The sequence below is a fragment of the Myotis nattereri genome (genome assembly GCF_964212035.1).
Source record: "Myotis nattereri genome assembly, chromosome: 2".
NCBI classification, from domain to species: domain Eukaryota; kingdom Metazoa; phylum Chordata; class Mammalia; order Chiroptera; family Vespertilionidae; genus Myotis; species Myotis nattereri.
The window spans coordinates 134,927,109-134,943,345 of NC_138076.1; the positions used below are offsets into that span (position 1 = coordinate 134,927,109).

The 16,237-nt window shown below is 38.1% G+C and overlaps 1 protein-coding gene across 1 annotated transcript in view; it reads left to right on the plus strand.

Moving 5' to 3' along the window:
- The window catches only part of RASSF9 (Ras association domain family member 9), a 31,337-nt gene extending 16,786 nt beyond the window's left edge, over nt 1-14,551 (plus strand). Inside the window, exon 2 of the mRNA XM_081084153.1 lies at nt 13,147-14,551. Coding sequence (XP_080940279.1) covers nt 13,147-14,407 — 1,261 coding nt within the window. The 3' untranslated portion in view covers nt 14,408-14,551. The remainder of the gene's footprint in view (nt 1-13,146) is intronic.
- The last annotated feature ends 1,686 nt before the right edge of the window (nt 14,552-16,237 follow it).

Consider the following 16,237-nt stretch of genomic DNA (forward strand, 5'->3'; position numbering starts at 1 on the left):
AATGTATTCGGACATTCTACAAAGGGTTATGGGAATTCAGAATGAATTGAAGACATTGAGGTCAACTTCTATGTCATTTTTATTATATATTCAATATTACTTAACTTTTATTATTGCCATTACTTTTTTATTTTTTGAAACTTTATAACACATTTGTATAGAGTATATCTCATGATTTTAAAAAGTGTCTAACATGGTCTTAAAATTTTAAAATCTCTCTCTGAGATATCTTTTCTCTCTCCTAGCTGTATGACAAATTCCTGAAGATGAGGATAATCTTATCTTCCATATAATTTTATCCTCAGCATTTATTCACATTTGCTAAAATTATTGTTCCTTTGACAAATGAATGGTAAAGCAACTCATAAAAATTCATATATCATAACTCAAAATGGATAATTTATTTTGGATTAAAATCTGTGTCCAGCTGGATCAGAATATCTGTGCAAGAACAATTTTTTCACTATTTTTTCTATTACATTTATCAGAATACAGGACACATAAACAAATAACAGATATTTAATTCTGACTGTGTTTTGATATCGCTTTGGATTGCATAATGATGTGATATTAAGGTAAAATAAACTTTTATCTTTTGAGGAATATAAATGTGTTTTGAGGTTAACTAAAAATTTGAAGGGCATCACTTGTATGATGTGTTAAAAAATATTAGGGACACAATTTTCATTTCCTTATGGAATGAGAAGTTTGACTGAAAAGCATTTATTTACTTTCAACTGCATGGGAAAAATATGACAATATCTTTATTTAGCCAAAAGGCTGATAAAACTTAAAATATTAGTAGCCCTTGCTTTGTATTCATCAATGAGAAAATACAAATAACCAGATTTTTTTTATATCTTTGTCATGCCAATCCATTTGAATAATAGTGACTTCAGGATGTACTACAGTGCAGATTGTTATATTCAGTATTATTTTATTGCTAAGAAAATTTTTTCTTTATTGATTAAGGTATTACATATGTGTCCTAATCCCTCCATTGCCCCCCCCCCCTAAGATGTTTTTAAATACTGTTTCTGACTTACCTAGGCATAGCTTCCATACCTGCAATGCCCCTAACGTTTATGAGGTGATAGCAATGATTTTTTTCTCCTCTCATTTCCCAGTTATCTCTGGGACCTTCTCTTTCATCCAGTAAAGAAGGCAGGTATTATCTTGTCTTCCCCTAGAAACCTCCATTCATTTGTCCCCTCTTTTCAGGGCAGAATGGACTGCAAAGAAGGAGTGCGAGAGAAATACAATGGAAATCCCTTCAGCTGACTCCCAACCTCCTATCCCCTCCACTGTCTCCTTGACCATTCCCGTCATGTCATTCTAAATACACTTTTTTTTTACTCCCCTACCCAAAGTTGGCAGCCAGATGTTCAAATGCTATTTCTTAATGAAGAAGGGAGATTTACTAGTCTGTGGATGTAAGTTTTTTTTCTGTGCCAAAATTAACCTTATTCTGAACAGGGTTTGTGTTTCTGTCACATCTAAATGCAAATATCAGTATTCTTTAGGACCAGCTCTGGTATCAAAGGAGGGAAGTCCAGTTGTGCAAGATTAATAATAACAAGCATACCGATTGGCTATGGGGTGAGAGGAGAGAAAAAAAGTTCCATTTTATTCCATTAAGTAGAATGCCAACTTTCATTAATTTTAGACTACTTGAGATTAGAAATGTCTCTCTTGTAAATTTGTTTCCATATATTTTACTATTAGTTTCTCAAGATGAAAGAAACAAAAGAGTAAATAAAGGTGAAGCTGCAATGCAAGTATATTTTGTTGTCAATCTGGGACAGGATTGCTCAACAGCATGACTACTGAAATTTTAGGCCGGATAGTTCTTTGCTGTGAGGATACTGTTCTGTGCATGGGGGGATGTTTATGTTCCTGGCCTCTACCCACTAGATGCTAGTAGCACCCCTAGACTCTAACGTGAAAAACAAAAATGTCTCTGCATTTCAAAAAGTCCCCCCTGGGGTAGGGCAAAATCAACCCTGGTAGAGAATCATTGGTTTAGAAAAAGAGAATCTTCAGTTTAAAGAATAAGTAATGGTAATTTAAAAGAAACTAGAGTCTTTGGGTGGTGGGACAGGACTCAGGTATTCCCCCTAAGGATTCATAGTTCTTTACCCTTCAATCTGATGTATCCTTCCATTAAATCAGAAGTGTGGTTCTGCAGAGTTAAGCAACAAAAGCTCCTATACATGGCTGCTAGATTGTGTCAGTAGCATACTTTCTGGACTGGAAATAATTATGTCATAAATTCTATGGAAAAATGCATTTTAACATCCAAATATTTTCTATAAATATTTATAACTAGAGGCCCGGTGCACTAATGGGGTCTGGCTGGCCTGCCCCAGTTGGGGCCAATTGGGCTGGGCCGGTCAGGGGGAGTGGCCAAGGGCAGTTGGCCAGCAGGCCCCGCCCCTGACTGGGTGGGGATATGGGGCAGGACCGGCCAGGAGGAGAGGATATGGGTGGTGGCTGGCCGGCCCACACCCTGGTCGAACTCCCAGTTAAACTCCTTGTTGAAATTCGGTTGAGGGGACAATTTGTATATTAGACATTTTTTTTAATATATTTTATTGATTTTTTACAGAGAGGAAGGGAGAGGGATAGAGAGTTAGAAACATCGATGAGAGAGAAACATCGATCAGCTGCCTCCTGCACATCTCCTACTGGGGATATGCCCTCAACCAAAGCACACGCCCCTGACCGGAATCGAACCCGGGACCCCTCAGTCCGCAGGCCGACGCTCTATCCACTGAGCCAAACCGGTTTTGGCTATTAGACTTTTATTATATAGGATTGCATTATAACATAGGTTCTAAAGATTAAAGTCCATACAAAGGTCCATGTATTTTTCGTAAGTATCTATAGCTTGCATTCTGATGTTCAAATACTGGCATTTCTTATAATGTAATAATTTTAATAATTTTTCATTTTAATGATTCTTCTATTTTTAAAAGTAGAGTTAATATGAAATATTGTCCTGATAATTTTATACATCAATTTTCAATAAAGCAATGATACTCTTTGATTGAAACTCCTTCTTTACAACTTCAGTGCCTTTTTCCTCTCCACAAGTGAGTAATCATGGACAAATATTGCCCACCTATCTCTGTCATTACAAGGAATCCTTTTTCTGTAAATATACATTTGATGGGATCTTCAAATTAGCATTGAAATATCATTCAGTATTTTATATTAATAGCTTTAAGTATAGATTTAAATAACTTACTTATTCCCTAATGCTTTGTGAATAATATTTACTCAATTGAGGTTTGTTGAAGAAATGTTTTTATGAATGTTGCATTTGTATTTATAAGCCAGGTTATCTTAATTTTATGTAATTGTATTTGATTTATTAAAATTATTTATCAATGGGGATATTTTTAAGTTTCTGGTTGACAATAAAATAAATGCAAAAGTCTCATATTTAATATTCACTATTAGTTCAGAGTGAATATAGAAAAATACCTGTAAGTGAGGGTAATACATGTTGTTAAAGTGTTTTATTTAGCATATAAATATTCTTAATTTTATATATACATACATAAAAAATTGAATATAGAATTTTTTTTGGTATGATAAGTTTCATTAGCACAATCTTAACCAAAATCAGAGTTATCTATATATATAAAAAGCTAATATGCAAAGTGTCCCAGTGGGAATTTGACTGGGAGACCGGTAGTTCTATTGCTTATTATGACATGCACTGACCAGCAGGGGGCGGCATGGAATGAAGGAAAGCCCCAGCCAACAGCTGGCAGCCGGGGAAGGGAGGCTCCAGCCAGCAGCTGGAAGGCCCCAATCGGCCCTCATTGCCAGACAGGTCTAGGGACTCTACCCATGCATGAATTTTGTGCACAGGGCCTCTAATAAATTAGAGTAAGAATAAAAGCATTCTCAGCTCATCTGGGATCCAAAGATTATATTAATGATGTTTTTTAAATGTCTCTTATTAGCCCACAGCTATGATATATTGGAAGTATAAATGCAAAAATATTTGAGTAGTTGAAACAGGTGAAAAAATATTGTGGGATAGGTTGGAAAGTATTTATAAAATAATATTGTTAACTATTGTAGGAAGTTCAATAAAGTAACTGAATGACAATGCTAAAAACAGTACACTCTACTCTGAATTAGATAACATTAATTTTATTATTATTGTTAATAACCTATATTTACCCAGGTTGTGTTTTATGATTTTCAAAGCACTTTTACTTTTTTTCTCTTATTTGATATTTGCAGCAACCTTGTGAGAACTGTTAGTCTTATATGTAAATTGCAGTATTACAATGAAGGGTACAGAGGATTAGAAAAAAAATGATTTATTAGAATTCAAAATGACTATTATAGTTAAGATGATATCATAAATTTAAAATTTTAGTCCATTTGTTCCCACTGTACTCTTGCAAATCTTCACAAACAAATCTTACTAATGTTTCAAAGGGAAAAAAAGTATTAAAGCATTTGATAAAAAATGGATACTGTAGCATGATGAATATTTTTAAAAAAATTTTGTATATATATATAAATAATTTTCAAACATTTTGTGATTACAAACTTTAAAATAAATTAAACAGAAGTGTGCTAGGCCAAAAAAAAATACATATATATATATTTAATATACATATATAAAAGTAGAGTTAATATGAAATATTGTCCTGATAATTTTTTTTAAATATATTTTATTGATTTTTTACAGAGAGGAAGGGAGAGAGATAAAGAGTTAGAAACATCGATGAGAGAGAAACATCGACCAGCTGCCTCCTGCACATCCCCCACTGGGGATATGCCCGCAACCCAGGTACATGCCCTTGACCGGAATCGAACCCGGGACCCCTCAGTCCGCAGGCCGACACTCTATCCACTGAGCCAAACCGGTCTCGGCTGTCCTGATAATTTTATACATCAATTTTCAACAAAGTAATGATACTCTTTGATTGAAACTCCTTCTTTACAACTTCAGTGCCTTTTTCCTCTCCACAAGTGAGTAAACATGGACAAATATTGCCCATCTATCTCTGTCATTACAAGGAATCCTTTTTCTGTAAATATACATTTGATGGGATCTTCAAATTAGCATTGAAATATCATTCAGTATTTTATATTAATAGCTTTAAGTATAAATTTAAATAGCTTACTTATTCCCTAATGCTTTGTGAATAATATTTACGCAATTGAGGTTTATTGAAGAAATGTTTTTATGAATGTTGCATTTGTATTTATAAGCCAGGTTATCTCCTCTAGTTTTGGTTAAAGCTGATGCTTTTCTACCATCCACATTAAGCTTGCCATATGCTGCCATTCTCTTTGTCCCTACTGCCTTAATATTACGGAGTCAGATACATAGAAGTCCCTCAGTACTTGCCTTTATACTGAACTAGAGGCCTGGTGCAAGAATTCATGCATGGGTGGGGTCTGGCTGGCCTGCCCCTATGGGGGGCTCATCAGGTCAGGCTGGTGGGTGGGAGGGGCCACAGGTGGTTGGCTGGCCAGCCCGCCCCTGATCAGGGTGTTAGGGGCCCATCAGGGGTGGGGTCATGTGAGTAGAAGGGCGGTGCACTGTTGGTGGCTGGCCTCACCCCTGATCAGGGTGTTGGGGGCCGACCAGGGACTGGGCCAGGAGGGGAGGGAGGCAATCGGAGCCGAGATCAGGCTGTTTGGCTGCTGCAGTGTGCGTCATAGCCACCAGTTGTTCCGGTCATTCTGGTCGTTCTGCCATTCTGGTCACTGTGCTTTTATATAGAGAGATGCCTAAACGAAAGTTAAGGAAGGCAAATTTTAATCGAATCAGGAACTTGGTTGATTAAAACAGGGGGGTCATTAATTTTATGGTAAATGCATTGAGATTCAAGCAGTTAATTTAAAAACAACTTTTGAAATAAAAGCGGTTCATAAATTGAAAACTATTTGTAGGTGGATAGCCATAATGACTTTTAGGGAATAGTTCTAAACATAAAGTAACATCTCATTGGAAGGAACATTTCTGCTTTCTAGCTTTGTGACTTTAGACATGTTACTTACCCTCTCTTTGTCTCAGTCCTCTCATCTGTAAAATGGAGATATTATTAACTACCACATACATGAGTTCTTAAAATCAAAGGATGCTGCAAACCAAGAAACATATAAAATAAAAAGTAACTTAGCTAAGTTAGAAATAGTAAATATCAAGAAACATCTTCATTATACAGAAAAAAACTTTAATTGTACTATTAAGTAACATCAAGTGAGCAAGGGCAGAGTATGAGGAGCTAAAAAGAAAAAGAAGAGAATTAATACTATTAATCAAATTGACAATGAGGAATGGAACTAAAATACTGGGATAAACTTAAAAATTGAAGTGAATGACTGAGATAAAACTTTATAAAGCTCTATGATTTTTCAGTTTTTACATGGTTCAAGTACATTCTCTGTGAAGTTTAAGATCCAGTAAAATTTTTATCACTTCTCCCCAACAAACATACAGTAAAGCAAAGCAAAACAAAAACAATACTCTTAGACATACAGTGTCTGTATTTATTTTTATTTTGCTGCATTGTAATTGGAAGTTATATGTCTAACTACTAGATTTGAATCATTAGGTAAGAGCTGTTTGTTAATTATATTACATGACAAACCAATTTATGTAGTATAAGTTTGTATTTTTAACCTTCATTATGTATGTGTTTATAGATGTCATTATTTATACTAGATAATAAATTTCCACTGGTTTGGAAGGAAACATTATTTTTAGTCCCAATTCTAGTGTTAAATTCTTTATTTATATCAGATGACTAGATTTGCATAGGTCTATGAAGAAATAAAAACAATTCTTAAATATTGTAATTAAGATCAATAAATTGGTTTAATTTTGATGAATATTTTTTATTTGAAGGTTCTTTTTTTTTTTATATGATGCTGAGGGTTATCAGTCTAGTTCCTGGGAAGCACTAATGAAATAAGAAACTTAGCTCTAAAATTGACACTAAAGTGTTCTCTGTCCAACTCTAGCACTCTTTCCCACAATAGGCCAGGGACAATGTCTTATAAATAGTATTGTCTTTATACAATCCACATTTCTGTGACAGTGCCAGACACACAGGAAGTGCTCAGCAAATATTTGTCAAATGAATGAATAGAAACTCAATCATACCATACTATAAAATAAATACAGTTTTCCCAAATCCTAAATATGTTAACAAAGCAGAATTTTTTTAAAAATATATTTTATTGATTTTTTTACAGAGAGGAAGGGAGAGGAATAGAGAGTTAGAAACATCAATGAGAGAGAAGCATCGATCAGCTGCCTCCTGTACACCCCCTACTGGGGATATGCCCACAACCAAGGTACATGCCCTTGACCGGAATCAAACCTGAAACCCTTCAGTCCGCAGGCCGATGCTCTATCCAGTGAGCCAAACCGGCTAGGGCAACAATGCAGAATTTTAAAATGATGAAGCTTATAGTAGGTATGAAAGATTTATTCCCTAAATTGAATAACGAACAGTCATTGCTTTTAAATATGTTCAGTCAAGTGGCATAATTTCTGAAAATTTTCTGGTTTGAATGATGGTTGTAAAAATTACACAAAACATTTAGAAATAACGGACCCAAGAAAATATAAGGACGTTTAGGGCAGACTTAAAAGCAAAGGCTGGAAAGGATTGTGAGGTTATTAATAAAGGCACTAACTTTCTCATCTACACTAATAAAAGAGAAAAATGGTAATTGGCATACGGCGATACCTTTTTCATTGGCTAATCAGGGCTATATGCAAATTAACTGCCAACTAAGATTGGCAGTTAACTGCCAACAAGATGGCGGCTAATTTGCATATGTAGGCACAATGCAGGGAGGCGAAAGGGAAAGCAGGAAGAAGCCCCCTGCCACTGACAGTGATCGGAAACCCAGGGGGGAGCTAAGAGCTGGGGGACAGGGCAAAGGCGGCCCTGGGGCCGCCTTTGCCCTGCCCCCCCGCCATGATCGGAGAATCAGGCGCCTTTGCCGCCCTGGCCAGTGATAGCAGGAAGTAGGGGTGGATCCAGCGATGGGAGCTGGGCACGGTCGAAGCTGGCAGTCCCAGGAGTAAGGGTCCCTTGCCTGGGCCTAAAGCGAAGCCCACGATCGCGGCGCCCCCCGCTGCCACTGCAGGTCCCCGCTGCCCAGGCCAGATGCCTAGGCCAGAGGCGTTAGGCCTGGGCAGGGGCGGAGCCTGCAACCGCGGGGAGCTGGGGGTCCCCTGCCCAGGCCTGACACCTCTGCCGGAGGCCTCAGGCCTGGTCAAGGGGCCGATCCGGTGATTGGTGATCGGAGGGTGATGAGGGTCAACTCCTCTGGCCGAGGCATCAGGCCTGGGTGGGGGGCGGAGCCGGGGATTGGGGGGATATGATGGTCCCCTTGCCCAGGCCTGAAGCCTGGGTCAGAGGCGTCAGGCTTGGGCGGGGGGTGGAGCAAGCGATCAGAGGGAGATGGGAGTCCCCTGCCCAGGCATGATTCCTGGGCCAGAGGCCTCAGGCCTGGGCTGGGGCCAGAGCCAGTGATCGGGGGGAGATGGGGGTCCCCTGTCCTGGGCAAGGGGCCGATCAGGCGATCGGAGGGTGATGGGGGTCAACGCCTGAGGGCTCCCAGTATGTGAGAGGGGGCAGGCTGGGCTGAGGGACACTCCCCCCGACACACACGCCCAGTGCACAAATTTCGTGCACCGGGCCCCTAGTATGTTATATAGAAATAAAAATATCTTTCTTGATTGTGAATAATACCCATCAGTGTTATATTATCCACATGAGCTGAAAACTAACAGATCTCTAGGGAAAGACATAATATTCAAGAACTTGAACCTTCCAAACAATACGAATTGCAATTGGAATAGGGGTCATGAAAGTATTGGAGAGTTGTCATATAAGTGGTTATTATTATTCTAAAGAATCTATCCACCTCTGTTTCTCAGCCCTCTTCACAGATATAGTGTAGGGTTGAGTTTACCCAGAACTGGTGTTTCCCAGCCAGAAAGTAGGACAAGACATAGGAACTACTCCAAGGAGATAACAATAACTACTTTTATATATATGAGAGTTTTGTTAGCTAAGGGAGGCACCAGGCCAGTCAGAAATCCCTTTGACTAAATCAGAGTAGGAATAAGGTTAAGAAGAAAAAGGCACAGAAGATAACACCTATCCACACACTTTTTTCCAAGATTGGCCATTGGGAAACATCCTTCCTTGACCAGTTGAGTGCTCCAATAGGGCACTACAGTTCCAATTACTATCAAAGGCTAATGTATGTCATAGAGTTTCTCCTAAAAATAAAGTCTGTGTTATGATTTTTTTTCAATTTAATCTGCATATCTAATTCATCAAATTTGTAAACTTGTTTTTCTTGTGTAATGGTTAGAACTGCATTCTGGAATCAGCTTTCTTGTTTAGGTTTGAATCCTCACTGCACCACTAACTGTGTGACCTTAAGACAGTCACTAAACCCCTCTGTGCTTCAGTTTCTTTATCTGTAAAACTAGAGGCCCAGCACATGAAATTCATGCACGGGTAGGGTCCCTTGGTCTGGCCCGCGATCAGGGCTGATCTTCCCCGGCTGCCAACAGCCGGCCTCGCCCCCTGCTGCCCATGTCTGCAGCCACCCACCCCCTGTTCCCCGTTACCCGTCGGGTGATCGGAGCCTGCCGGCCAGGGGGAATAAACAAGAAGTTGGCTGTTCCCACCCACTCGTTGGCACTGCCCCCTGCCACCAGTCACCCTCTGTGTGTGGGTTGACTGGCGGGGCAAACAGGCCCGTCTCGCTCACACCTGCCTTGGTCTGGCACCACCACCCACCCCCAGTTCCCCATTCCCCATCAGAGCCTGCCAGCCGGAGGCAGCTCCTGCATTGAGCATCTGCCCCCCAGTGGTCAGTGCACATAGCAACTGGTCGTTCTGTCATCCAGTCGATTTGCATATTACACTTTTATATAATATATATATAAGAGAGAGAGAGAGAGAGAGAGAGAGAGAGAGAGAGAGAGAGAGAGATAATATTTGCCACCTTACAAAAATTCTACCTTAGAATTGTGAGGACTAAATGACTGATATATGTAAGAGCTTCAAACAGTGCTTGGCATATATTAAAAGTTTATAATTGATTATTATAATCTTTATTGCTGCTTTTTTTGAGAGAGAGAGAAGAAGGGGGGAGACATCAATTGGGTATAGGCCCCAATGGGGGTTCAAACCTGCAGCCTAGGTATGTGCCCTGACTGGGAATTAAATCTGCCACCTTTTGGTATCTAGGACAATGCTCCAACGAGCTGAGCCACACCAGCCAGGGCTGCTGCTTGTTGTTTTTAATAGTATTTATTTTAGAGTTTAACACTAAAGACTAAAGCATTATCTCTATATATAAAAGCCTAAGCAGCCAGTCAATCAAACAACTGAATGACCAGTCGACCAGTAGCTATGACACACACTTACCACCAGGGGGTAGAGGCTCAACATAGGAGCTGCCCCCTGGTGGTCAGTGTGCTCCCACAGCCAACCTTCCATGCTCCCTACCCCGCCCCTGGCCGACCCCGACTGCTGGCTAGGCCGAGGGACCCCACCCATGCATGAATTCATGCATAAAGCCTCTAGTATAAAATAAAGATGTCCTTAGTTATAACGTAATAGCTATTGCCATTATCTTATGAGACGAATAATTATGACAATTACTCTATTTTGTTATTTTTACCATGACTTACAAAAATTTCATATGGAAGTTAGTTGTAATTTAACATACAGTATGTACATTGAATTTGTGTTACTTCTTTTCAAATTATCCAAGTTAGTTAGTAAACTCCTAACTACACAGTGTATAAAAATGTTTGTTAAATTTGAATATTTTATATACATGCTTAAAACATATCAAAGTAAGCATTAATTTAGAGGTAATGTCTTGTATAGTCAGTCATAAAGCAGATAGTAATTAATTACTTGGAGAACATATTTGTTTGGTTTAGAGTATATTTGTGTATTATTTTTCTAGTAATTGAAATATGAAAGTAATTTTATCTTAATTTCTAACCTATCTTTATGCTGCTTAGAATTATTAAATGATGTGTCATAAATATCAGATATCACATTAATCCATATTGTCATTAAATGTAAAATGTTTTATAAGAGAGAAATTACAACTCAGAATGACTTTTTGAACAATCATTGATAAAATTTTATTAGTACACTGAACTAGATCTAATCTTCTATGTTATTTGGTGTCACCAATTTGTTCTTTCTTCTTTAGTAGTCACTTTATGATCTCAGGAGAGTTAATAACCAAAGTATAAGAGTCAGTCATTTAAAATAAAGATAACAATATATGATCAATCACTATTGCTACTGAAACATAAACACTATAAACTAAATTCTAAGTGTTAAATGATTCTAGAAACCAGGGAAAATTTTTTCGGTATGTGCTTCCTGGAGTAATATGCTTTGAAGTGCTACATAAATAAAGTGATAAATGACTAACTTTCACAGCAAGTCAATTACTACTCAAAAATCATATGTCTTCATAAATCATATGGATTATAATTCATTTCATATCATTTGTTTTTAGCATTTTTTAAAGAGATATTATGAAAAACAGCCTTTTTTATTTAGTCAGGATAGAAATGTGATTATAAAACTTTTCCAAAAGGTATAGCCTAGAAATTATGCAACTTTCTTGGTTCTTTCACTACCTATGTCTTCTTTTCTTCAGAAGACTGTTCCCCTCCCCCCATGCACCTCTATATCATAAAGGAAATTACTATCAAGTTTTTACTTGATATATATGTCCCAACTTGAACCACTTCCTATTATCTCTACTGTTAAAACTCTAGTCCAGGCAGTCCTCATCCCTTTCTCAGACCACTCCACTAGGCTTTCAACTGAGACTTCCTGCCTTATTTGCCCTTTTTACAGTATATTCCATAAACAGAAGCCAGATATACTTAAAGCATAAATTAGATCATATTCCTCTCCTTCTTAAAACTTTCTCATGGCTTCTCATTAAAACTGAAACAAAATCCAAATCCTTTATCATGGCCTGCAAGGCTACGCCTGTCTTCTAGATCTCATCACCTGTCATTGACCCCTCTCTCCCACCAGCAACAACCCTGACTCCACTATCCTCAGCCTCCAACTCTAGTCACATTTTTTTCTGTCCCTGGAACATATTTCACGGTCCCTGCACGTCTGTTCACTCTTTTTGGAATTCTTCCCTTAGGCCTCTGATTGCCTTCTCATAACTTACTTTCCTATTCAAATATCACCTTCTTAGAGAAGTCTTAAGTCTTAAACACTCTAAATAGACTTCTTTCAAGTCACTCTGTATCCCTTTATCCATTTAATATTTTTTCTAGCATTTACCACTGTCTGATTTAATATTAAGCACACATTTGTGTCTGTGTCCTCATTTCCTTTGCTTATTATAGTATCTTTAGCATCTTCAGAAATATCTGGCACATGGTCAGCATACAATATACATTGAATGAAAGAATGACAATTTTAAAAATGGACTGTTTTCAACTCTGTGACTTTAAAATAATTTCACCATTTCTACCTTTGCTTCCATGGTCCTTCCCTAGTCCTAAGGTTCTATCATGACTGTAAATAAAATTGACTGTCATAATATCTCTTTTAAACAATGCTAAGAAACAAATGAAATGAATTATACTCCAGATGATTTATGAAGACATAAAACTTTTGAGTAGTAATTGGCTTGTTGTGAAAGCTAGTCATTTATCACTTTATGTGGCACCCTCAAGGCGTAATACTCCAGGAAGAACATACCAAAAACGTTTTCCCTGAAAATTTTCTTTCTCCTACGACTCACCTTCACTCTGATAATTGTCTTGATTGTCTTAACTCTAGCAGTTTGAACTTAGTTATATTGTGGTTGACTTCTAAAAATAAATTAAAATAGCCTCAGTTGTTTTTCATGAGAATTGGCACTTTCTGAGACCACTAAGAAAGGAAATTAAGATATCTCCCATGGTTTTAAGATTTTTTTCATGCACTAAAACTTCTGATTCTTATGTAGTATCAACCACAAAATGTGTGTCTTTTAAGGGTATTAAAGTTAAACCGTCTTTCTGACTTTACACAGGTGATGACAGGAATATAATGTGCTTTGTTTTTCTTTCAGATCTCCAACTAAAGACATGGATTCAGAAGAGAAGGAAATTGTGGTTTGGGTTTGCCAAGAAGAGAAGATTGTCTGTGGTTTAACTAAACGTACCACCTCGGCTGATGTCATTCAGGCTTTGCTGGAAGAACACGAGACTACATTTGGGGAGAAACGATTTCTTCTGGGGAAGCCCAATGATTACTGCATCATAGAAAAGTGGAGGGGCTCAGAACGGGCTCTGCCTCCCCTAACTAGAATCCTCAAGCTTTGGAAAGCATGGGGGGATGAGCGGCCCAATATGCAATTCGTTTTGGTTAAAGCCGATGCTTTTCTACCCGTTCCCTTGTGGCGGACGGCTGAAGCCAAATTAGTACAAAACACAGAAAAACTGTGGGAGCTCAGCCCTGCAAATTACCTGAAGACGTTACCACCGGATAAGCAAAAAAGAATAGTCAGGAAAACATTCCGGAAACTGGCTAAAATTAAGCAGGACGCAGTTTCCCATGATCGAGACAGTATGGAGACCTTAGTTCATCTGATTATTTCCCAGGACCACACTATTCATCAGCAAGTCAAGAGAATGAAAGAACTGGATCTGGAAATTGAAAAGTGTGAGGCTAAGTTCCACCTGGAACGGGTAGAAAATAATGGAGAAAATTATGTCCAGGATGCATATTTAGTGCCCAGTTTCAGTGACATGGAGCAGAAGCTGGACTTGCAGTATGATGAAAACCAGATTCTGGAGGACCTGAGCAAAAGTGACGGAATCCTGCAGCTGGAGGAACAGCTCATATATTACAGAATGCTCATTGATAAGCTCTCTGCTGAAATCGAAAAAGAGGTCAAAAGTCTTTGCATGGAGATACATGAAGATGTGGAAGGGGCAGCTGCAAGTGAACTTGAAAGCCTGAATTTAGAAAGCGTTAAGTGTGATTTGGAGAAAAGCATGAAAGCTGGCTTGAAAATCCACTCTCACTTGAGTGGCATCCAGAAAGAGATTAAATACAGTGACTCATTGCTCCAAATGAAAGCAAAAGAATATGAGCTCCTGGCCAAGGAGTTCAGTTCAGCTCATATTAGCAACAAAGATGGATGCCAGCTAAAGGAAAGCAGAGGGAAGGAGCCCGAGGCCCCCGGCAGCTGTGGGGAGGTTCCTCCCTCTACTCCAAGACTATTTAACATGTACACAAATGACACAGACTCGGACACTGGCATCAGCTCCAATCACAGTCAGGACTCAGAAACCACCGTAGCTGATGTGGTGCTGTTGTCCACGTAATTGGAATGTCTTCTTTCTGACCTACTTTCGTGTTGTTCATGCTTGTTTAATTTACCAGGAAACTTTATTTCAAATATTACATGCTGGAAAAAAAAGTTAATCCTGTTAAAATCTTCACTAGTTAATAAAAGCTGGAGAAATGTGTAAGCTTGTTTTTGATTAAAGATATCCAAGGTGACCTCATTATTACTAGTTCAAATGATGAACTGTTTATTAGGAATGCAGCACAAATAGCTTGCAATCGTATAAGAGAAATGATTTGATGGGAGTTATAACCTCCCATAACTTCTATGAGAAATGACATAAAACCAATTCTTAATATTAGGCAGTCATATTATTCAAGCTACACTCATGAACAGTTAAAATGCTGTAATAGATTTTTTTGATGCTGTATTATTGAAATTTTTTATATCTGTAAAGTACATGACAGGCACTGTATTGTAACTATATTAATTCAAATCTCGATTCATCTCATTGATACTTATAATGTACATTATCTTTGTCACTTCCTGAACCCCTCTCTACCTTTCTGGACTTAAACAACAGGAAGTGGGAAGGGCTGCTGGTGGGACATGTACAAAGACCAGCAGTGGATCGGATGGGGGTAGAGATGAGGGAAGGGCCAGGGCTGCATGCAACAGCAATTTTTTTTCTAAAGAAGCCTGAAGTGACTAAGACATAGCATATGTTTTCTCTAGTTGGCAATACCAGTCTTCTGATTACACCAATGGTCTGTGCAGCTTCATTCTTTGAAGGAGGGATGGTGTGGGTTACAAAGAAAGTCACATGGTCATAGTCCTGTTTGTTTACTTCCTACTAAAGTTGAAGGGATGCCACTCAGAGTCCTTTGAATGGGTAAAAGAGAGTCATAGGCCATTTTATCTGTGAACATGCAGAGTGCAGAGAGGAACTCACATGGACAAAAACACATTTATTCTGCTGCACTGTAATTCAGATCATTTTTGTTGTACTTCATGTAAGGTGCAAACTAAAAAAAGTACTAGCTCAATCCCCTACTCCCAAGCATGCTAGTAAATATACAACAAATAAAATGAATTTTTTTTTTACATCCTGCCTTGACTAACAATCATTATAGTGCCAGACTATACTTGGTTTTGCCTGGTTTTTAGTTTAGAAGTTCCTGTCTTTCTCCTGTTTTCTCTCTTTCTCCTCTCACTTCCTTGCTTCTGGCCAGTGAACACGATAAATCATATGGAAACAATTTTATTGTACTGTTAAATGAATACTGCCACAGTTTATTTTTATTTAGCTGACACTTATCTTGTATGCCACAGCACATGTAAGTAGAAATATTATTTTACTTATATATGAATAACTAATATATGAATATTGGTTAAGATTCCCAGAATTTCTTCTGTCTGTTGTTATGCTTACTGTAGTGCATATTGTAGTTGTTTTTTAATCTATTTCTTTTATTCCTCCATCCCCCAGAGTTTTCATCAATCTTTGGGAAAATATTTTGAATTTCACTTTGGGGAAGAATCTATGTTATCAATTCTTGCACCAATATATTGCTAAATGCTTTATATGAAGCTGACTGGCAAGAAAAGTAGGAATTTTTGTTTCAGAACAAGTACAGTGATAAAGAGTAAGTAATAATGCTAACATGGGTTTACTTTTTTAAAAAATGAGAAGGGATTGAACAGTCATCTGAGAAAGGGTAGTTTATCTGTCTAATCTATCAAATCATTCAGCAAAATGGTAAGCTATCGAGATAGTGTTATTGTTATTTCTGGGGATCAAATTTAGATTATCATCAATGACAAACAAATTGTAATGATTGTTCTAAAGTGAAAGTAATCTCTGGAT